The sequence below is a fragment of the Idiotropiscis lumnitzeri genome, chromosome 6 (assembly GCF_059441095.1).
Source record: "Idiotropiscis lumnitzeri isolate Australia: NSW breed Sydney's pygmy pipehorse chromosome 6, RoL_Ilum_1.0, whole genome shotgun sequence".
NCBI classification, from domain to species: domain Eukaryota; kingdom Metazoa; phylum Chordata; class Actinopteri; order Syngnathiformes; family Syngnathidae; genus Idiotropiscis; species Idiotropiscis lumnitzeri.
Window position 1 is genome coordinate 19,862,347 of NC_142396.1, and position 16,663 is coordinate 19,879,009.

Consider the following 16,663-nt stretch of genomic DNA (forward strand, 5'->3'; position numbering starts at 1 on the left):
AACAAAAACTATGAACAACATATTTGAACGCTACTCAGCTACGTATTTCCGCCACACGGATGGTGTGTTCAGGTACAGCAAAAACTCCACGTTCAATAATATTTTCAAATTACAAACACCAACCTGTTTAAGCTGTTCAGCAATCGTTTGCAACAATTCTCATAGTACATGTATGAAACAAATATTTTCACTGTCAAATAAAACCCACTTACGTTATGTTTTTGTACATTATTGGGAAATTTTAAAATTTCCCATGGTCGGGAAATGCAACACAATACATGTATTGGGTTTTCGCAAAACAGTGTGATATGTGCTCTGTCCGGAATAAAATGTAGTTGGGTAATACGCACAGACTGCACCCATTGGAAAGAGTGACGTGTTTTTTTTTTATCTCAAGGTAAGGCATATCTCTGTTTCACTTGAATTTTGATTCTTTAAAAAATGACATGGCAAGTTTTGGACGACTGTAAACGTGCTGCACGGCGGAATACAGTACATTCCATTTTAAACACACCATTATTGACTCTTCTGAGATAATATCACTTACGTGAGAACTATATTGCGAACTGCAATGTATCGTTTTTGGGAATGAGTACGATAAAATAACCCGCGCGCTCATCGAGTCTTTGACAAGCAAATAGGCTAAACTCCATTTAGGCACCTCGTACTTTACGCGGTCCCCTTTGATAAGAACATATGACATTCGTATTTGTTGTTGACATATTCTACTAACTCGCGATCTTGATTCTGATTACTGTATTCTTGTTATACAATAAGCGCTGGATATTAAACCGGTTTTTGTGAGTCATATTGGTTTTCCTACATAGGACAGATGGGATAACGTGCTCACTACTTCCCCCTGGAGTGTGTTGTTGTAAAGACGGGTGTTGTTGTTTTTTGTTGTTGTTGTTTTTAAAGCGACGATAATGTCCCTTTGTTTGTCTTTTTTGCTTGGCTACACGCTTTGTTAAAATAACCAACATTTAATTAAATGGTCATAGCAGTTAGGCAACAAATACTCAAACCTCCTGCAGGTCTCTTATCCATTAGTGCTACTTTAAGGAGCTTTTCATATGACATGTCTGTGACATGCATTTGTTAAAATACCCCAAGGATCAATAATTGCATCAAATTTTCCACACCATATTTCTTGTCCTGCTGAAATCAACCAAGGGTCATGCTTTAGAATAATGCTTATCTTTGTTAACACTCCCACTGCATTTCTGCTTACCATTTGGCTTTGAAATGATAGTACTTTGGCTTCTATTTGAACATGCCTCTTTTCACTCTGGAAACTAGCTACCAGGCTGAGAAATAGTGGATGTGGTCACACTTACAACAGTGGGGCAAACGACATTTCACTCGCAGAAACATTTTTATAATTGGGCACATAATATGGGATGTCTTACTCTTTTAACTTCTCACTTAATGGGTGGAGTTTTGATTTATATTCAGTGCATTTAATCTTATCAATTCCTATCTGTTTTTGTTTTCTTGTCATTGATCGACTCTGCTGATCACTAATCTGCAAACTGTGATTAGTCATCAGTATTTAAGAGCACACAACCAGACTTCCCCAAATCCAGACATGCCAGATTCTGCATCAAGTGATCCTGGCTCCAGGGTATTTGACCCTCAACATTCCCAGAACCTTCTCAGAGTTCTTCGCACATTCTGGCAAGAGCAAAGCTTCCATGATGCATTGCTGGTGGTGGACGGTGAGGAGCTTCCCGTCCAGAAAAACATCCTGGCTGCAGCCAGCCCTTATATTAGGTAGGCCAATATGACTGAGGCATTTAAGCATCATTCCACTAATGGTAGCTCTCATTGTAACTATTCAAATGTGCGTCTATAAAGTACCGGTTTCAGGGCCTAGGGGTCGCTCGTGTTTATGATTCTATTCTAGGACCAAATTGAACTATAATCCTCCAAAAGAAGATGGGTCAATGTACAGGATTGAGCTGCAGGGGGTCTCCATGCCCATTATGAAACAAATTCTGGACTACATCTTCAGTGGTGAAGTAAGTCCGTCTATTGTCACTATGTCTATCGTTTATGTACTTGTATGTGTTTTAACGTGTGGCTGACCTTTCCATACAGATCACTTTGAGTGAAGGGACCATCCAGGACATGGTGCAAGCATCTGACCTGCTCCTCATGACTGAGCTCAAGTTGCTGTGTTGCCAGTTCCTTGAAAGCTGCATCACAGCAGAGAACTGTATCGGCATCCGTCTTTTCTCCCTCCATTACTGCCTCCACCATGTCCACTACGCCGCCACAGAGTATTTGCACACACATTTCCGTGACGTGGCGCTCACAGAGGAGTTCAGGGAGTTGCCTCACGGCCGACTCTGCGAGGTGCTGGCTGAGGAGAAGCTTAACATCGGTAATGAAAAGCATGTGCTGGAGGCTGTGGTGCGATGGTTAACCCACGATCCAGATGCTCGCAGGGTATGTGCTCACCGATGTTGGACCTGGCTCACCATCTCTTTTTGAGCTCATCCATAACACTTTTGATGGGCTTGATTTCAGGCTTTTGTGCAAATTGGTCCACTCCAAATGGATCTCAGCACAGTCATGGAGTCATGGTGGTACAGAATAATGTTATCTTCAAACGGTTCCCACATATTTTAAGGCATACAATTGACCGTAATGTATTTGTATAGAATTAGGATTCAGGCAGAATTAGGGGGTCTAGTCCAGCTCATGTTATTTAATTAATAATTAATTAATTGAGTAATATCTTCTTAGACTTGGTTGTTTTTTTTTTGTTTTTTTTTTCATTCAATTCAGACATCCTCTCTCTTCTTTTTTCAGGTTTAAACAGTACATCGGTGGGATTTTTCATGCGCATGCAATGACTTATCTTATTTGGCTAGGTTCACTTTTACGGAACACATGCACCCATTTGCACAAACTCCCAAATTGAATAAAATGTTATTTTATTTTCATTATTATTATTTTTATTATTATTATTATTATTGTTATTATTATACCGTTCTAGACCTCATTAGTATTGTGGGTGAGCTAGTGAGCTAAACCGTTGGCAAATTTCTTCTCGGGTACATCCTGACTGGGCTCGGTCACATGCTCAAAAGTCTTTCTAGTGTCTTTATGGGGAAGTTTCTTTTTCGTACAATATTGCCAAAAACTTTCCATTTCTGAACAATTTAGAGTTAACAATTAACCTAACGTGAATATTTTTTGAATGTGGGTGAAAGCCGGAGTGCCGATAGAATGCATTCCCAAGGAGAAAATGTAAACTCCAAACAATAACAATTTTTACTGACTGTTCTCCCTATCGATTTAAATAATGGTAACCCGAACATTACTCCAGTGGCTGTCCCTATTTTACTTATTTAATGATCAGAACCCTTCTAATATAGATTAATTTAGTGCAGGGTTTCTCAAATACTGTACTTTACGCAAAGTCTTTAGCTCGCCATAATGTCCCAAATTATAATATATTTTTAAAAAAATTACAGACATTGAGGGTTTAGTCTTAAAATAGGCATTAACTGTACTTAAGTGAAATACAAATGAACTGTACTTAAAAAATGTACTCTACTTGAAGTATGAAAAAAAAATCAACTGTCAAGGAATAGTCAACAAAAAAATTGTATTATCCTCAGGTTTATTATTATTTTTATTGTGTTCATTTGCATAATTTAGGCAGACGGCAATGTGTTTATTTTGATGTCAAACTTGCATTTTCTTCCACATTTGAAAGAGTGCTGATGCGGATGTGATGCCTTGAGTGATTTACCGATATGGCCATTTTCACATTTTATGGTCACATGATAGTAGCCTAACCAAATTGTGCCATTTGAGAGGAAGAAAAAAAATCTGAAATATTAACTCAATGATGCAAAAGAAATTACATTCAATATCTGCATGCTGATTTACAGTATAAATACAAAACATTAGTTGTTTACATACTTCTTGATCAATTAATCAAGATTGATTTGATTGGATTTATTTCCCCTTAGTCCCCCCTGAATACCTTCTGGACAATTGGAAGATTTCAACTTTGTGAGAACAGTTGGTGGAAGACATTTTTCAAGCCCAATGAAGCACATTGAAGGGAGGTTGTGCTAAGCCCCACAACATGACAGCTGACCTCACAAATGCTCATTTGAATGAAAAACAAAATCTTGTAGAACATCTGACCAGAATAATGAAATAAAGCTGTTACAGCAAAGTTTTCACTTCCTGTAGGTGCAGTGAGTAATCGCATGGCTGTTACCAGCTACTGTACTGTATAAAAAAATTGCACTGTATTGATTTATTTTTTTCAACATTTAACATAATCGCTTTGTCTAATTACAGGTACACATGAAGGAAGTGATGTCTTCAGTGTGGTTGCAAGGCTTGGATGCAAGTTACCTGAGAGAACAGGTCCTGAAACTGCCCGTTCTTATGCGTTGAATTGTATTATGTGCAGTCTGCACATTCAGTTCATTGTCGGTTTAGGTTTTCATGCCCAACATATATTTCTTGCCAGGTCAGGTTTTAACTTGCGTGCATGTGTCATTATATCCCTTTAGGCCTTGGGGGAGCCGCTGATGAGAGAGGTGATTAGAGAGCACTGTCACCCAGTGCTAGGAGAGAGTCAGCTACAAGGGGAAGCAGCTCTAGCTGCTTTCAAGCCTCGAGGTTATTCTGAATGCATTGTTGTCGTCGGTGGAGAGGATCGTAGGTAAGATGTGGAAATGGGTTCAATCTTAAATCCAGAGTGATCACAAAATTTAATCGGATCAACCGTTGTGCTGAAATAATTAATATTCCCATCTCTGATAGTATATAGCCTAACTTGCGGGTAGTGAGCCCTTTATTTTGTAAAAAATAATCAGCAACTTGCTTCAGCTGTTTTCGACATCACGCAATACGGTGTTACAGAGAGTTGCCTTGCAATGAAGACTCTCTTGGTCAAGTCGTTCGGCGAAAAATCCCTGATTAATATCCGAGACCTAGACCTACTGTCTATAAGACGCTAATGTGACAGATAATGTCTGCATTTACTCAAGAAAGATGGCTAATTGTTGGTTGTGAATAGCAGGGGGAAATAAATCACAAACATGATTACAAAACAAACATGCCATCTTTTTTAATCTTGACATAAAAACATTTGGGTTTGCAGCATAGCAGCGGAATGCTGCCTCACCACGTTTGCTTTGAACTCTGGGCTCCACTATTTGACCTGAGTCTGCAAACCTTATCTTAGTGCTCTTAATGTTAAAAATGAGTGTGTAAAAGAAAAAGTTACTGTAGTGGAGTCCAAAATTTGTTTGTTCCGGACAGGACCAGGAAACCAACAGCTCTGACTCGCTGCATGTGTCCACTCTATGACACCAACCGACAAGCCTGGATTGAGCTGCAGCCGATGAGCATCGCCCGTATAGGTCATGGGGTGGTCGCTGCTGGTATGTCACAAGGTGGCAGTGCATGACTATGATGCAGAAATAATCTTTTCCACTCTTGTACATCCATTAATGAAGGTTTACAATAATATGTTGAATTAATAGTCTAAATCGGGGATTCTCAACTGGTGGCTCTGGGCCTAAAAGTTTTTCTGAACAGAGTCGTTTCAGGTTTCCACATAGGATTTACAATATTTTATAAGTGTTAGGTAATGTTACTTGCAATCTGGTCACTAGCGACGTTGTGAAAAAATACAATGCAGCCCTGCCGCTGGCTAGCGAACGTCATAGCTAGCAGTATTTAAAGGCTTTTTTTGAAGGGTATAAAAAAAAAAAAAACTTCTTTGTACTCCCGGTCTCAATATTGAGATAATAGAATGATGCTGGTTCCAGGGTGACAACAGTTGAGAATTATTGTTCTACATTGTACAAATAAGTACTGTAATACCTTTTGAATCATGTTTTTTTTTCCTGTGTTGTAGAGGGATTTTTATTTGTTGTGGGTGGGACAGACGAGAACGAGATGGTCTTGGACACTGGTGAGAAGTACGACCCAGACTCCAATACGTGGAGCCCCATACCCTCAATGTTACAGGTAGCCTCGACAATTCCTGTATTTCTTTTCAAATTGCTCACGTCTTTTCATTTTGCTTAATTAGAGATCAAAAGGTACAACCATTTCATGTCAGGATTATAATGAACGATATGATCACTGTTATCTGTATAATCACAATTTTGCTAAAAGAAATTTAAACAAAAGGAAAACGTAGAGTGCGTGGCTGTACCTCAAGCATCGGAAACGTTTTTATTTTAGATGCGTCACAATAGACAATGTTACATAACCAAATGGAAACAGAAAGTAGATTGGCTGTTCAAACGAACCAGTGGTAAGTGACTGACTGTCATTTGTTCCCAACAAAAAATAATTAAAATAATCCATAATGAGATATGAGGACTGTGTATGTATGATAAAAAATAATCAAACAAACGTAACAAATTACTCCTCCTACTTAAAATGAATAGCTCTGGTATGAATGTGACTTTGCACGTAAATCTTGGACGGACATACCCCATGTCAAATGTTCCAACATGACAAATGACTGACTCTCTTTTCAATATACATTCAGTGCGCATACCACGTCTCTCGCAATGTTCACTTTGATTGCCTTCCATTTGGCTCACTTCTCTTCAAACAGAAAACAGTGTGAAAATGATTACGTTCTTATTGTCTGTTTCTTCATAAGAACTCACTAGTTGCTGTTTTTAATGTAGGAAAAAAAAGTTGTGAAATGGTTGGAAAAGTTGAATATAGCAAACAGTTTGCTAATTTGGCAACACTAGCTGTTCCATGGCCATGTTGTTAGAAGCAAGTCTGTCCACTGGTGACAATCGGTGAACATTGAATTTGATTCAATTAAAGTCCTTTCCATGAAACAAGTAATGAATATTTAGTTTGAAACATGAAAAACAAACAAAACAAAATGTGGCATTTTAGGGTGCACCTGGTAGTTATCATAGCTGGGCACTTGACCCTTTTTTTCCCGATAAGACCCACCTTTGAGTGTGATGCAATCATATCATTAACTAACACTTCCATTTGCTATGTTAGCAGCCAATGCTATTGCTAACGTTGTTGCACTATTTGATTGTGTATGATAAAATAACGTTGAATAATAACTAATTGAAATCAATATAGGTGGTTTAGAAAGAGATAGAAAAAAAGAAAATGACATTGAAATGTTTTCAGGTTTTATCACTACGCAGAATTTGTTTATATAACACGTTATCTGATGGAATCACAACTGTCTCTCCACTAGTTGGCATGGCGACATTTTGAGATTTTTATGATTGTCACCACTTGCCAGGGCTCAGGGGTTGAAGAGCACACATTGAACTCGCTCTTCACTTTCTTCTCAATTACACACCTGTAAAGTGTTGTGGCTCCAGCTTGTGTGCGATTTATGATGTTGCTCTGGTGACAATATCTGTCACTAGACAGACATATAAACACCTGCCACAGTGCCCAGCGCCACCTCTGTAGCAATTCCTGCTAAAGTCGATGCATTCAGGACCACCTTTTTGAATGGTGACAACTTAGCACAAAAGATGGAAAAATAAATAGCAGCCACTTTGTGTTATCTATTTTTTTTTCTAAATATGATAGCATACATTTGGATGAGCGCTTGTGCATTTGTTTACTTTTAGATACATTTAGTAATTATTTGTTCAAGGCATTTTTTACAGCCTCATAAGTTTAAGTTTATTTCCACTTTTTGTTAACTGGATGAGTTAATTATTTTGGATTCTCACACTCTTCAAGCATCGCAGAAGAGCACTTAAATATGTCATGATTCTAATTTGTGCAGACTCGCCAGAACTTTGGCGTGGTGGAGCTGGATGGTCTAATATATATTCTTGGAGGGGAAAATGCAGAATGTGAACTGACCACTGTAGAAGTGTTTGACCCTCACGTCAATACCTGGAAGATGCAGACCAGTATGACGATGATCCGCAAGGTAAGACATCTTACAAACACTTAAGTGGAACATGAATAAGTGGGTAAATGTTGATTGACTTGATTTATGGTCATTTACATGCATATTGGTTTACCTGCATCATCAGCAGGCGGTCGCACTGATTCGTTCCCTTTCTGACCACTGGGTGACTTGTCACACATACACACTGGTTTAACTGTTTAAGTCTTAGTTTAATTGTTTCAGTTTAGTTATGTCCCTTCAATTCAGAGGCTCATGCAACTTTTGTTTTCGTTTACTAATGAGGACTATCAGTGTACAGTAGCACTAATGGCAGCCAAGTAGCTCTAATGCTAGCGGCAAAACCTCTTCAGTGTGCTTTTAGGATTATTTTATTGCTTGTTTATGCATCGGTTCTATGAACATCCGCTACAACTCCAAAACTTTTTTTACAAAATGTCTATGCTGCCACAACTATTCCAAAGGCTGGAATTTTACTCAAGTGGAATTTTCATGGAGAAAAAAAAGTAAAAATTAAAAGCCCCGGAAAAGCTCGAGTTGTTCTGGAAACAAATTTTTCCTCCCTCTGCTCGTCCCTGCTTTGTGGGTGAATGCAAGAACGGGTTAAATTGACCTCTAGTTACAGAATTAATTGGTAATTGGTGAGCTCATTTGTAACTTGAAACCTTTACAAATTGAGGAATTTTTTCCCATTGAATTGAACAGAAATGCAATTAATCCATTCTGGCCCCAAAATTAAGTTAATCTTTTTTCTTTTTCTGAATGTGCATGGTTAAATATATATAATGCAATATCGAAACAAGTGAAAAAACACACTATTATAAGGAAATAAAACACATAAATTTCCATTCCCTTACCGAAGGAAGGAAAAAGGGAAAAAGTTCCTGACTGAAAATGTCTTCGTCCATAATAGCATGGAGAAAATCTAATTCAAATGTTCCTTATGTCTTCTGTCTGTCAGTCGCTTTGTCACTGCAATGGTTCACAAAGAAGCCCACTCAACGGGGCCCATATTTAATGCCAAAGCGCCAATTACAGGGCATTAATTTCCACATTATTCTGCCATATTTTTATTTGGCAGTCAATCATATCACACACCCTTACAATTGAATCCGGACGTCACGTGACTGATCCCCGCGTGTATTTGTCTACACAGCAAAGCTGACAGGTCTGTACTGGCTGTTGTCTGGTGAAGATTTCCAATGGCGAGCAGTGGTTAAAATTAGTCAATATTCTGTCACATCTCACTTTGATGAAAAGCACAGGTTGCATATCTCAGATGCACCAGGAATGCTTTTTACAACTATCGTAACAGTCGTGTAGATGTTTGTTATATCAGTGCAAATACTATTAAAATCAATTTTAATTCAAAGAAGTGATTCGAAAAATGCACTACTCGTTTATAAAAAGTCTCATGTGTGAACCTTTATTTGTTCAAATTGATGAGAAGCATAAACATGTGTGCTGATCTGTTTGTCAATTTTGAAATCTGAGCTGAGCATCTTGGCTCCACTTTGGGTCTGTTATTATCTGCCTTCAATGGGCAACACTGAGCTGGAGTGCTTTTCGTCTACGTCTCTGCTTCTAGTCGGCACAGCACCATGTGACGCTCACTACCAATCAAATTGCATAGAACTGTTCTGCTGCCCAGTGTTTCCATTTTTTGTTTTCCATTTTTTTATACCTTTATTTTTCTCACCCAAGTAAAGCCCCTATCCCTCTGAACGGCGCACAATTGCCGCTGTTTGCGAAGGTCGCAGATGTTACGCTCTCGTCAGGGTTCGATCAAGGTTGCAAATATTCGCCTAATGGTCGTTAGTTCACCTGTACTTTTCTTGTTGCAAGGCAATTTTTAACATGCTCAAAATTTCCTTGCAGCAAGAAAAAAAAACTCTGAAACTGTTTGCGACTACCCGACTACTAATCTTTGCTATACTTTGCGCTCCAAATGAAAAGCCATTCATTGCACTTTGACTGATTCCCAGGATTCAAACCGCCAGCGTGAGATTTTAATGAGTTATTCCGCTTTGGTGATTGCTCCAAATAACCAGGTTACACATGGATGTGTTAGAAGTCTGTACGAGATGTAAGGTGTTAAAGGCATGTGCGCTAAAAAAAAAAAAAAAAACGCAAACATGAGAATATGGCCCTATGTGCTGTGCTGAAATGGTTTTCCCTTCAGGTAGTTTCTTAGACCTCATAATTTTGTTTTTGCTCCGATATTGCACCAAATAATGATTGGCGGCACGGTGGACGACTGGTTAGCACGATGGCCTCACAGTGAGAGACAGCATCGGGCGTGGGTTCGATCCCGGCTCCGGCCATCCTGTGTGGAGTTTGCATGTTCTCCCCGTGCTTGCGTGGGTTCCTCCAGGTACTCCAGTTTCCTCCCACATTCCAAAAACATGCATGGCAGGTCGAATAAACACTCTAAATTGCCCCTAGGTATGAGTGTGAGCGCGGATGGTTGTTGGTCTCTGCGTGCCCTGCAATTGGCTGGCAACCAGTTCAGGGTGTCCCCCGCCTACTGCCCGAAGATAGCTGGGATAGGCTCCAGCACCCCCTCCTGCGACCCTAGTGAGAAGAAGCAGTACAGAAGATGGATTGCACCAGCAACCTGACAGACCTGTGACCAAATAATGATTATGTATAATGTAAATCTTATCTCCCTCCCAGGTGGGTTGCTACGCCTCCATGAATAAGAAGATCTATGCCATGGGTGGCGGCTCCTATGGGAAACTTTTTGACTCAGTTGAATGCTTTGACCCGAAAACACAGCAGTGGACAGGCCTCTGTCCGCTCAAGGAGAGAAGGTAAACATGTCATTTTGGGTTTGTGAGGAGCAGTGGCGCAAAAAGTATATATGCGGCATATATGGCGCAAAGGGGCGCCATGCTAGAGGGGGTACCCAAGCGATGGGAGGAAAATAATTTTTGAGTGGCCATATTATGTATTAAACAGCTGTTTGTTCATGGGATAATCACTAATCCCGAATAGAGGCACGTCTGCTCTGCTCCGTGACTGCCACAACCTCCCCACCCCCACCCCCCGCTCCTGCGTACCGCACGCACACCAGACACTGACAGTCTAGTGTGCGCGCCCTCGAGTTTGCGAGCGGTGAGTGTTTACAATTTCAACGTCTGATGATGCTAAAGATGGAGAAGCAAAATAGAAAGTGATCAGGGACTCAGAAAAGAAAAAGAGGGAGAGGGAGAAAAATTATGCATGCATGAAAAGCAGCTTTTCTTAGTTAAAAGACAGTAGGTAAGTTGTGATGTGTCAGCATAAAAAGAGCCACAACAGGCTTGCAAATATTGAAGTTAGCTAAAAAGCTCTAAGTAAAATGTGTCTTTTTATGTGTCTGCATACCCCCCCCAGAAATTATGGCGAGGAGTTTGATTAATGAAGGGGGCTTTTTCATTACATTTACTGACACAAGCGCTTTCATTTGAGAATATTTCACCTTACCTTTATTGTTTTTGTCGTCATACATTGATTTGTCTTGATTTATTTCAAGTGTTTTTAATTTTGAAAGAATACACTCTTGTTTTATGCTGTCTGACATCATGTGTTCCCGTATTGCACGACAAGAAATGAAACACAGCTTTGTGGTCATTTTCACGGCACCTACAGTTTCAGTTTTAATTTCAATTTGACTAGTTTTCAAGATCTGCATTATCATTTCAGAATGTTGCACAGGATGTGGAAGAAACGTAGTTATTTCAGTGTTTTAGTCACAACGTCTACTTGATTCCAGAACTGCAGAATCCCTTGACAAATAAATGTGTTGCATTAGCAACACCACAGATTAAATTATCTTTTTTGTTTGTTTTTTATTTTTGTTTTTGCTAGCATTATTTTCATCCAAAGGAGACATGCATTTTTGTCCTAAGGATATTTTGGTCACATGATTATGTCAAATGCTCTGAAATCTTCACTTTTTAGAAGCCCTTTCGAATGCAAAGTAGCCAGCTCTCAACCCGCCCCACATACTTCTGGGCCAGTAGCGAGTATGGATGAAAATGAGGGGCATAACTAGATGTGGCTGTATTTAGAACTCCAAATCTAAAAAAAGCAAGTGTGAACTGCGAAGCACACACAGCCCCCCACAAGATATTTTACCGTGTGGAGGCAGCAGCAAGCTGCCAAATGACTTTTGTCAAATATGGTGTGGATTGTGTATGTCATGCCGACAGATCGTCAAACATAAGTGTCCCCCCCAAACAATTCCCCCATGTCGATAACTTCACACAAAACTCAACAAAGACTTACCCTTCTGCACAGTGTTTTCATGAATTGATCACCCATCACAATTTGATATGATTGGATTTTGACTCACAAGCAAAGCATTTCCTCTCCTAGAGCGAGAGATCTCTCTTCTAAATCATACATTTGATGATGGCTCTGAGTCAACCCATTTGAAATTTAAAATAGAATCTTTCCGATTAGGTTTGGATCTGTGGCCTGTGGCATCGGTAAGGAGCTCTACGTGTTTGGTGGAGTAAGAAGTCAAGAGAGCGACAACCCTGAGCAACGTCATATGATGACCTGCAAGTCTGAATTCTACCATGATGAAATGAGGAGGTTTGTATCTGCGGACGTTTCTTCGACATTCGTGAGCAGTATTAGTTAAATTAGTGATTCGTTTTCTGAGGGGGAATGCTACTCAAGTCAAGAAGTGTATTTTAATTCATTTCAACTTGCAGTAAAAGCAATCTGTTGTTTTATAATATTTTCTGTGAGTCTATAAGGCTTGACCTGAAGTCTTGGCTATTTGAATATTTGTTCATTGATGGGTTGTAATAAGGCTGTGCAATTAATTGAAATTCAATTTCAATTATGATGATTACACTCAACGATTACAAAATTGGCATAATCAAAAAATATATATCTCTAAAACATTTTACAATATCTAATACTGTAGTGAGTTGGGGGACTTGAGTTCAAAGTTTGGGTGTTGTATTGAAATTGTTTATTTAGATGTTACACCAGTTTGACGGCAATTTAAGTGTTTTGCAAGTAAACTCCAATGAACTGTTTGTTGAGACAAAGAAACCATACTCAAATTTATACGTTTGCACTTTTTTTTTTATTTTAAGAGAAAATACATTTGATTTGTCGTAATATTGTTTCCCTTTTTAGATTTTTTAGTTTTGTACTGCAAACAAATTTGTGATTTAAATTTTTACTAAAATACTCATGCAACATTAAGCTATATATTTTTTTCATCAATTATTATATTATGAGCAAAGCACTAGCTTTAAATCGTGCATTTTACATTAAGCGGGTCGGACAATGGATGGCTGGATAACATTTTGGAAACTACTTTCTTCTTAATAAATGATATCAAAGAAGCTCCAGCACTCTTGAGCAGCAAAGTCAAGTCAAGTCAAGTCAATTTTATTTGTATAGCCCTTAATCACAGACAGTCTCAAAGGGCTTTACATAGCCACAATCGACATCCCCGATCTTAACCCCCAGGAGGGCAAGGAAAAACTCACAAAACCTCATTAGGGGAAAAGTGAGAAACCTTGAGAAGGGACCACAGATGGGGGAATCCCCCTTCCAGGATGACCAGGCTGCAATGGATGCCAACTGGGCAACATTTGGCACATACAATGATGCTATGCAATAATAGATGAGATAATATAAGAGTCAATTACTTGTTGAACTACTTGTTAGCAAAAAAAAAAAACAAAAAAAACATTGTCCCCATAATCTACTTATATGTACTGCGTAACATAATTTAGTTTGCAGCTGTCAGATAGAAATAGAAATAGAAATCCCTTTATTGTCATTGTACTCAAGTGTGCAACGAGATTAGAGTAAAAAGATGCATAGCATGATCATGTAAAATGTAAACTAAATAATAGATCCACCCGTTCATCCATGCATTTTTATAAACCAGTATTCCTCATTAGGTTTGTGGGTGGTACCTGTGGTTTGTCAAAGCGAACAAAGAAGCAGCTGTGTTCCTCTACTAGCGACATACTCTGCTCCCTTGCTGTTACGTCACTGCTTCTGTACTTTTTGTGATAATGTGGTTTTGTGCAGGTGGATGTTTCTGGATGACCAAAACCTTTGTATCCAGACGAGCTCATCATTCGTCTATGGTGCTGTTCCCATCGGAGGCAGCATCTATGTGGTTGGAGACTTGGACACGGGTCAGTGGAACACTACTACGATGCACAACATGTTCCAAGCAACATTAATAGTTCTCATCAAAGTGCGCTTCCTGTTGTGGGCACACAGGGACCAGTTTCGACTACATCCGCGAGTTCCGCCGAAGCACGGGGACTTGGCATCGTACCAAGCCCATGCTAGCCAGCGACCTCTCCAAAACGACCTGTGCCGCACTTCGGATCGCCAACTGTCGTCTGTTCCGCCTTCAGTTGAGCCAAGGCATGTTTCGAATCAGAGTCTGAATTGAGGAAGGACAAACCAGCTGCTGCTGTACATCTCTCTTTGACGTTTGCACACTTCTAATGTCCACCCACATATAACGTGTCTGGGTTGAGGGAATTTATAAACAGTGAAGTATTTAAGTGGCTCAATATGCTTGTTGCGCTGTTTTAGGGAGACTTGGTTTTTGCTGTACACGGTATATGCTGTTAATTGGTGCGGAGGAATTATAAAAGAATTATTTACTTTTTTAGGCTTCAATGAAGTATTTGATTTTATGATTCGATCAAATAATTTTCACTTTTTTAACAGCCTGTATATTATCTTTTTTTTTGTTTTGTTTTTGTTTTTTTTTGTTTTTATGTGTAGTCTATTGCTAAATGGACAACCGTGGAATAAATTGCAGTATGGGATACTTGCGGGAGAAAGATGGATATTTTATTTTTTTAATTATTACTATTATTATTTTTTACTGCTCTAAAGTAGCATTGATTTAATTATTTGGAAACCGACATATGGAAGACTGGAGAAAAGATAAAATAGCTTGCTAAGACATTAAGCAAGTTTGTCAATATGCTGGAATTCCTGATTAAACTAACAATGTTTTTCATCCAGTATGTGACTAACCAGCATTTTAAAAACATTGCATCGTTAAAAGCCAAACATTTTTGTCAGAACTTGTGTTTCCTGTGATCTCAACTGCTTTTTGTTTGGTCAAATCTTGTGACTTGGCACCAGTAGCAAATTTGGAAATACATGCGACTCGTTGACTGTGAGCAAAAAAGAATCTTTTATATGATTTCTGATCCACCAACTGGCATAATGTCATACTTCATTAGAAAAAGAAATTAGAGAACGCTTGCTCTGGGTACCACAGAGGGCTGTTTGTTGCCATGTCTTCCTCACAGTTAAAAGGTCCTGTGTTTGAATCATTTCTCTGACCTTCCTTGGCAAAGTTTTCAGATCATTATTAGAATTAGAATTAGAAATCCCTTTATGCCCGTGCGTTTTTACGTGAGTAGCTTTGTCCTCCAGTGCCAAAACATGCTTAGATGGTTCATTGAAGAAGTGTCCATAGGTATGAACGTGAGTGTGGATAGTTGTCTAAATTTGCCAGCAACACAATTGAGATCTGGAAGTATAGAAAATGGAAGGATGGGAAAGGTTGTGCTCACATGAAATAGCAGCATAGTAGCATCACGAACAAATGTAAAATGAGTATGCAGACCACTTTCACTGCTGTCTTCTACTTTTTATCGTATGCAGATTGCGACTGAATGTATATACACAAGATTTTGGCAAAGAATAAATCTCTTGGATCTGATGGGTCCAAAAGTACATATTAAGTTGTTGGGAATGGATGAATGTTTTGTTGCCTTGGTGACCGCTTACACGCCTTTCCAATTTTGCAACAAGTTTGTTTTGTGTGACTTCCAGCTTTTACTAGCCGACCTCAACTCAGTGTCACACGTGTAAAAGTAGAATCACTCTAAGTGAGAGTTCACGCTGCTATGCAAAGTGACATCTTCGAAAGGAGCACATTATAACTTACGCTCCGAGAGACATTTATTATTACAGAGGTCAATTCATTTAAAACCTTTTCAATCTATTATGAAAATGCAGAGGGGGGAAAGTTCAGAGAGACGTCAGTTGGCAGTATCAGACGTAGCTAACTTACTGGTGAACATTACGTTAGCAGTATTGTACTGCTTTATATTGTATTCATCATATGTCCTCTTTGCTGTCACTTGTACACTTTAAAAAACACAAATTCCTGTTTATTGCCAGATTTGCACTCCTGATTCCTTAACTCACAAACACACACACACACACGTATATATATATATATATATATATATATATATATATATATACACAATTTGGATTATCACTACTGTGAAAGTTGTGCTTTAAACTACCAGTAATTAATTCCAGACTACAGCTTACTCCAGTGCCATAATTTGAAGCAGTTAACTCCCATTGGCGACATCATAATGCCTTTTCTACATCTGCAGTGTACACTCTTGAGAACACAGTAAAAAAAGAATTTCCAAATAAATTTTTAGTGCTACATAGCAGTTGGTGTTCTTATTTTCATTCTGTCATGTGTGCACTTCCAGTAAAGCTGTCAGCAAATCCTCTAATACACTTCAATGTTGATGGTTACTTCTGTTAATGATTCATTTCCTCTATTAATGTTGTAAACGGCATGACGTGAGTTAGAATTATGACTGGTGAATAGGGGACACTGGCAGTGGCCAGTTAATGTCCTTTCTCACCTGCTGTAACCACAGTGACTTACTGTACTGTTCTCCTATTCTGGCACATAATTATGCTGCACAATAG

At 38.9% G+C, this 16,663-nt stretch overlaps 1 protein-coding gene across 1 annotated transcript; it reads left to right on the forward strand.

The window, feature by feature from the left end:
* Nucleotides 1-271: 271 nt before the first annotated feature.
* Nucleotides 272-15,657, forward strand: gan (gigaxonin). Its single transcript, XM_088297683.1, has 13 exons — nucleotides 272-397; nucleotides 1,543-1,773; nucleotides 1,907-2,021; nucleotides 2,101-2,451; nucleotides 4,330-4,398; nucleotides 4,548-4,699; nucleotides 5,302-5,423; nucleotides 5,903-6,015; nucleotides 7,787-7,936; nucleotides 10,592-10,728; nucleotides 12,365-12,499; nucleotides 13,970-14,079; nucleotides 14,168-15,657. The coding sequence occupies exons 2-13, from the start codon at nucleotides 1,589-1,591 to the stop codon at nucleotides 14,338-14,340; spliced, it is 1,812 nt and encodes a 603-aa protein (XP_088153809.1). The 5' UTR covers nucleotides 272-397; nucleotides 1,543-1,588; the 3' UTR covers nucleotides 14,341-15,657.
* The last annotated feature ends 1,006 nt before the right edge of the window (nucleotides 15,658-16,663 follow it).

Coding starts and splice junctions, on each gene's coding strand:
- gan (XM_088297683.1), top strand. CDS start 1,589: ATGCCAGATTCTGCATCAAGTGATCCTGGCTCCAGGGTATTTGACCCT. Junction 5,424..5,902: donor TCATGGGGTGGTCGCTGCTG/GTATGTCACAAG, acceptor CCTGTGTTGTAG/AGGGATTTTTATTTGTTGTG. Junction 10,729..12,364: donor TGTCCGCTCAAGGAGAGAAG/GTAAACATGTCA, acceptor CTTTCCGATTAG/GTTTGGATCTGTGGCCTGTG.